The 7,460-nt window shown below is 32.6% G+C and overlaps 1 protein-coding gene and 1 non-coding gene across 2 annotated transcripts; one reads left to right on the top strand and one right to left on the bottom strand.

Moving 5' to 3' along the window:
- Nucleotides 1-340: 340 nt before the first annotated feature.
- On the bottom strand, nt 341-2,574 carry LOC120142628 (LIM domain-containing protein WLIM1-like). Its single transcript, XM_039157165.1, has 5 exons — nt 2,409-2,574; nt 1,285-1,381; nt 1,013-1,056; nt 777-860; nt 341-580 (listed from the first exon to the last, which is right to left on the bottom strand). Exons 1-5 carry the CDS (start codon nt 2,544-2,546, stop codon nt 344-346), a joined length of 600 nt encoding a protein of 199 aa, XP_039013096.1. The 5' UTR covers nt 2,547-2,574; the 3' UTR covers nt 341-343.
- A 2,728-nt stretch (nt 2,575-5,302) lies between these two features.
- TRNAP-UGG lies at nt 5,303-5,374 on the top strand. Its single transcript has one exon. It is a non-coding gene; the product is annotated as a tRNA-Pro (tRNA).
- Nucleotides 5,375-7,460: the final 2,086 nt, after the last annotated feature.

Raw genomic sequence — 7,460 nt, 5'->3', positions numbered from 1 at the left:
ATCCTTATCTATCTAACTTTTGTAGGAGTTGGTGTTATATTAAAATACTAACTAACAGCCTTAGCGCATAACCTATACTTTTATTAAGAAATAATCACATATTATTATGAAGATATTTTGATTTTTGCAGGCAATTAAGAGCCATCAAAGCCATTGAATTAATAAAACCATGAAATGAATCTTATTTCCAAAAAAATCACCCCACATGGTATTAAAAAAGGAAAAAAAACCAATTGGCACATCATACAATCTCAGCTTTGAAACAATGGATTAAACCAAAAAGAAGACCCCAAGGATGTCCATATGCTCCATTGAAAGCAAAAGTAATGTGTATGAGTTCTTCTCATGACTCGGTAGCAATTTCCACGGGAGCGACCTTATCGGTCGTGGCGTTTTGTTGTTTCTCACGATCGTTCGTCTCAAGCTGGCTGTAGTTCCCTTTCTCCTTGAAGAGTTGGATATGGTGATGTTTGCAGTAGAGTTTCCCTTCATGTGCTATGTAGTTTGATGGGCTAATCGTGCAACCTCCATGAGTACACTTGAAGCAGCTCCTGTGGTATACTGTTCCATTCACAGTGACCTTTAAACAACACAAAGAAAAGGGGTTTCAATCTCTGTCTCTCGAATCCGAATACACGTGTCGGATACGAATAATGTATCCGGCAATAAAGATTTTTTGTTATCTAGAACGTCTTTAGAAAATCTATCTCGTACACGTGACAGAATAAGTATCGGATATGTGTAGAAAGAGTTCGAGTAATATAGATTTTAATTACCCTCTCAATAGGATAAGCAGTCTTGTTACAACACTTGCATTTCTCTCTGGTGCCCTCAAACAAGTTCAACACCTTTGCTGCATTCTGTTCGATTCAATTCGAAACAAATAAGAGGCGTGATTAAGAAATTATAATGTTTTATATATTTAAATATCAATTAAATACACATCAATTTCTTAACTTTGAATAATGTATCAAATAATTATCTATATAAACATATAGTTAGCAAAAATTACCTCGTTTTCCTTTTGTCTTTCAGGCTTGGCCATTTTTGGTATTCCTGAAAGAAGATTGGAAGGAAAAAAAACTTCAGCATATGGTTCAGAAATTTTTTTTTTTTTAAGTATTCGTGTCTGACACTCGTCTTCGACATATAAACATATAGATATAACCTTTTAGAATAATCTTAACATATATTTATCGGATAAATACCCGTATCCGATACTTATACCTGAGCCCAAATAACATAAATAAAAAAATAATAATATAATTCAATAGAAAATTTTACCTTCAAAACTCTTTTCCAGACTGCCAGTTCTCTTGAAGAGTTGATCAAAGTGAGGCCTACAGTATACCACCCCTTCAAAAGAGTTGTAGTTGCTAAGCTGCAAAAAAAAATCTCAACATACTTTGTACAATATATATGGGTTAATTGCACAAAATGTTCTTCATTATGATTTTGATTTTAAATTAATCCCTAAGCTTCAAAACATTTTGATTGAGTTCTTATAGATCAATATTATATCAATTAGATCCTTCTATCTAGTCTAACTATCAATTCAAACATTGACTGTAAAATTTGGATTTGACATATGAGGATCAAATTATAAACAAATAATTTGTTCATTCTTGGAAGCTTAGTCTAATCTATCAAAAAAATTTGGGTAAACTACACTAATGGTCACCAAACTCTTAGAATGGTTGCACTTTAATAACTATTGTTTTGGATAAACTATTTAATGATCACCAAAGTTTTAGGTTGTTTAAACTTTGATAACATAATTTTTAAAATGTTTTAACTTTTGGTCACAGAACTTTTAGAAGGCTTGTACTTCGATTACCAAATCTTTTAGGTAAACTATACTAATGGCCACCAAATTTTTAGGACGTTTGCTCTTTGATCACGGATGTTTTAGCATGCTTGCACTTTTGGTCACTAAACTTTTAGGATGCTTGCACTTTGATCACCATTTTTTAAGTAAACTACACTAATGGTCACCAAAACTTTTTGATCATTGACTAGATTTCAAAACATTATTACTCTAAATACTCAATTAAGATATTTTAAAATTTAAAGATCAGTTTAAATTCTAGATCATGATACGACATCCAAAAACGTGATGAATATGTCAAAGAAAAAGGAGGAAGGATCACATACATTTTCTTATAGATACTAAACATATATCTATATAACTCGAATCATGTCATATGTTATATTGATTTGTATTCGATATTCATCCGAATTTCATTAACATCGATATTATCGAAAATCATGATCATATACATACTAAACATATGTCTATAAAAGTCGAATCATGTTATATGTTAGATACATATTCGTAATTGATATTTATCCGAATTTCATTAACGTCGATATCGAAAAACATGGATGACAAGACAAAAGCATGTTACCTTGAGAGTACCCCTGCAATGGTGGCATCGGAAGCAAGCCTTATGGAAGGCCCTATTATCAGCCATCAACTTATCCACCAAATACACAGTCTTATCGCAAGCACTGCATTTTTGTTGAGTGCCTTGAAATGTCGCCATTTTTGCTTCCGTCCGATCTCTCAACAACAAAGCCGACTTTCACGAAGAACCCTAGAGATCAAGAAGGCGAAACAGAGTGATCCAATACGATTTTTTCGATTGTTTTAGCTGATTCTTTTTTGTGAATCGAATTTCACACTTGTTTGCCTTCCGATCTGAGCTTCTTCCTCACCGATCTGATCCTCTCTTTCGAGATTTGAGATCTGTTAATTTATAGGGTAAAAAGAGGGCAAAGGTGACAAAAAATAGTGTGGAATACAGTGAATTGAGGCAACGAATTAAAGCGATTTTGTAGCAATTGGTGTCGCTTTCTGCCCTTTTTTTGCTTTCATTTTTTTCCGTTGTTAAAGCAATTCCACCTACCATCCAACCTTGTTTTCTAATATTTTGCTTTGCATTTCTATCTGTAATTTTCCTTTCTTTTCCTAGAAAATTTGATCAGGTCTTTTAAATTCAATCTTTTAAAGCTTTTGCTTTAGTCGTGAAAATGCATGCCCATCCGGATTCCTCGTTACAATATTCATTAAATTTGAATTTATAAATTGTTTTTACTTCTTTTTACGATATAGTTTTAGGGATGGAAACAGGTCAGAGTTTTTTCGCTCTCCACCCGAATCAAACCCGACTCGACCTCGTCCTTTAAAAATCCGACCCAACTCAACACAAACTCGAATTTTTTTAAAAAAAAAACCTACTATCAAATCGGGTCAGATTAGAATCCATCAGATTTGGGTTAAATAGACATCCCCATGAGTGTGTTGTATTAAAAGATTAAAATTAATTGAAAAAATATTACTTTTAAGATTAATATAAACTAAAATAAAACTCAGAGACTAAATTGAAAAAAATTTATCAAGTTGAGATCCTCTTTCGTATTTAAGTTTATTTATTTCTTTATTTAATTTAAAATTTATCATGATTAATGACACATAAAGTTCTTCGTCAATTGGCCCGACATTCATCATATCATATCATATCATATCATCATCTAACAACTAATCTATTAGATACATAATTAAAAAGAAAAATGGTATAGTCGATAGGATGTCCATCATCCTTTTTATTTATAATTTTTAAACTAAAATTTGGTATTACGAAAAATTAAAAGGTATTGCTAACTACGTTTTAATTTGGTTGATATTTATTAGATTTCGTTTTGTATTTAAATATAATTATATATGATCTAAATTTTTTAAAAGTTTAGGATTTTTATGAAAAAAAAAATTAAATATCATGAGACTTATATAACAAATAAGTAACTAAAAGTATATTATATTTTTCATTGAAGTACCTAAAGTTTTTTTTTATCAAAATAAGCACCTAAAATTTTACCTTTTTGATCAAAATAGGTACCTGTATTTTTTTATCAAAATAGATACTTAAAGTATTCTTTAATTAATGCAACATGTCAATATTTTTAGAACTTAGATGAAATATTTTGACATAGAATACTTTAAGTACCTATTTTGACTAAAAATATAGCTTTAGGTATTTATTTTGATCAAAAAGTATTTTATGTACTTGAGAAGTATAGTTTACATACTTCTTTGTGATATAAGCCATTTCATAATAACTAGATATAAAAGGTAAACATTAGTCTTTAATTTTTTTTGGAGACATTATTTACAAGTTAAAAAAAACTCGACAAAAGGGAATATTTCCCTTTATATTTTCAAAGTTGAATAATCACATATATTCTGATTATGTTGGGAGTTAAGGTAGATCTGACATTTAAATAGATATAATTTTTATCATTTTCGTTTTTCATCTGCAGATCTCAAACTCCAACTCTAATCTTAATTTGAACGGTATCTAATTACTTGCGGACTAAGGGTCTAAAACTTTTTACAGTTTGGTAAATAATCACTTCTAATCACTAGTGAAATGAGGGGGACCCTTCATTTCTACTCAAATGTATCAGTCTGATTCTTTTTCCCATTACATAAAACATTCAATAACCCTAATTTTCCAAACTCAAATTACTCAACCATTCACCTAACCGTTCTGTTGTTGCCGCCGTCTTTACTAGCCAGACACCTCTCAAGGTTACCAAACTATTCTTCTAATTTCCAGATTAAAAGGCCAAAAAATTAAGCATGTTTGATCTGTTCTTCACTGCATATGCATAAGAGTTGGACTAAAATTAAGAATTCCATTCATCACTTGCACTTTCATAATCTCCACCCTCTCTTCTACCTAAGGATAAACCCCACTACATGATGAGAGTTGGGCACATGATCTTTTATAGTTCCTAAACTGTCCTGAAGAAAGTATGTAGATATTGGGAAGTTGTTGATGTGTAAATTGTTCACTCCGCTACTGAGGTATTTAGCAGTGGTGGGTGTCGCTACTACCGTGGCAGCACTGTGCCACTCTTTTGTAGTTCAATAGACTGTACCATATGAAATGTAAGAGTGGCAAACTTTGGTCTCTAGTGAAAATTAACCAGAGTTCTAAGAGAAACAGATTGATAACTAAAAACCAGACATTATACATTTACAGAAATAAGGCATTTGGTCTAGTGGTTTGATTCTCGCTTCTGCAGCGAGAGGTCCCAAGTTTGATTCTAGGAATGCTTCAGTGCCCTTTAGTCCAAGGTCAAAACAGATTCAAACCTAGCTCACTGCATTTCAATGCACAAAATAGCTCACAAACAATTTAGTTGGTAAGAGATTCATCAATAAACAAAGAAAGTACACACTATTCTTGAAAATTAGACCACTATAGTTGTTTACCAACATTACAATTAACAAATTGGGCATTTGGTCTAGTGGTATGATTCTCGCTTTGGGTGCGAGAGGTCCCGAGTTCGATTCTCGGAATGCCCCCTTTTTTTTATAATTTCTCCTTTTTTAATTAGGCAAGAAGAAACTGGACCAAGTCAATTTTCAAAGTACTAATTGTTTGGAGAAGGCCTAAATAAATGATTACGGAAAGAAACACTAGTTAATGGGAAAGCTAAAAAGCACACAAACTCTAATTTCCTTCTCTTTTGTGCAGTGGTGAACAACGGCACAAAGCTTGGTCAATGTCTGATTAGTTTTGGATCCTTAGTAGAGAAACCAAACGGCATTAGCAGCTAAAGACTAAAGTAGATACCGCCTACACTGCTTGCAACAAAATAATATTCGAGCATTCAGTATGCAGAGTCCCGGAAATAAAAGGTTATCAGGACAAGACACTAACCCGATAATTCAAGAACTTCCTAATCATCCAATAAGCTCACCTTTAACCATTGCCTTAAGCACCAAGTTAGGATTCAAACATTAGAACATACTGATTCTCGCTTCAGGTGTGAGACTCAATTCTTGGAATGCCCCCCATATTCCCTTTTTCCTTCCCCTTTTCTAAATTTTTAGAATTTGGGATAATTGATCAGATTCCAATCTCAAGTCAACTTCTATACTAATATAGAACTTAATAATGGATTTCAAATCTGTCTTGTCACACCCCAATATGGGGTTAGATTTACTTTAGTTTAAAATATGTGAGGATATAAAATTTGGTTGGCAAATAATTGTTGTATTATACTATTATTTTATTAAACAATTGAAGGTCACTCCATAAGAGATATATTTTTTTAAGTAAGGATAATGCAACTATGGTTGGAACCCAATGTTTTCAGCTCATTTTCGGCCAGCTTTTGTGTCCACCAAAGCTTGAAATCAATTAAAGAAATGTATTGATTTGTCATTCTCCAACAACAATCTCCGTTCATATAATAAAATAATATGAAGTGATGGAGGGTGAATGATTGAAAGAAAGGATTGAAAATAAATAATTCTTTTATTATTATTTTATTCAACCATAAGGCATCAACAGATTAGTTTTTTTTGGCTATGGCAGATGAGTTTAACTCATGAACAAATTGGTGGGATTCATCGAGGACAGCCGGTTCATCTTCTTTATCTTCTGGGTTAAACAATAGTTCTGGAAGCTTCGGTTGGGTGACTAAAATGGCTGATATCAAAACAGCAGCTGCAACAAGGTCTTCAATGGATTCGATCTCATCGGTTTCGGGTAGTTCGGTTGTTTTCCAGGAGAACGATAAGCTTCAAGTCATGGATTGTAACCAAGCTTTGCTCCGTGGGGAGACGCGTGAGACTAGTTTCAGGTCGATGCTTCAAGACCATAACTTGAGTACATCAAATGTGAACTATCATCATCCTCAAGAGCAGTAAGAAACAGGATTTGGTCGATTTTCATATGAGAATAGTTCGACCAACTATCAATATGGAGATGAAACGAGTGACAGAGTTTATACCATTGATTCAGTCCATCATGAGGTATTATATAGTGAAACACCCAAACTCAAACCTGGAATTGGAACTGGTGACGAATTTGCATCCACTCCAAGGGGGGGTTTCCAGTTTCTATCCATTTTTTAATATATAAAATTTTCTTATTTCCCTCTAGATTTTCCTTCACTCCAAATACCATTGCAATTCCTACGATTGGGTTGGTGACGGGCCTCAAAGAAAAGTTATAATAAGGAAAGGAAAGAACTGGGAAAGAAAGGAAAAAAAAGGAAATCACCAAGTTAGTCATCCAAGAATGGTAAGAACTTAACCTTGTTTTCTAGTTTCCATATAGTTATGTTTTTGTTTTAATAGTTTTAATAAGATTAATTTAGTCCCTAACCTTGTTAGCTAAATATTAAATTAGGCCCATAAATTATTATTTAGATTTTAATATATTATTTCAATTATAATAAGTTATTTTTATGGCAAGAAAAATTATTTGAAGTTGTATTTGTACGGTGGATGGTCCGTGTTCGTGAGAAAAAGATTGGAAGCTAGAAATCAAGTTGGTGAGCTGGAAGTTAAGACTAATATTTTGGGTTTTGTTGATGTTCCGATTTTGAGGCCGTTTCGCCAAATTCAAACCCAGTAAGTTATTTTTCACTGATTAATC

The sequence above is a fragment of the Hibiscus syriacus genome, unplaced genomic scaffold (assembly GCF_006381635.1).
Source record: "Hibiscus syriacus cultivar Baekdansim isolate YM2019G1 unplaced genomic scaffold, ASM638163v2 tig00110831_pilon, whole genome shotgun sequence".
Classification (NCBI taxonomy): domain Eukaryota; kingdom Viridiplantae; phylum Streptophyta; class Magnoliopsida; order Malvales; family Malvaceae; genus Hibiscus; species Hibiscus syriacus.
Note: the sequence above shows the minus strand (reverse complement) of the source record. Positions and strands in the feature narration are given on the sequence as shown.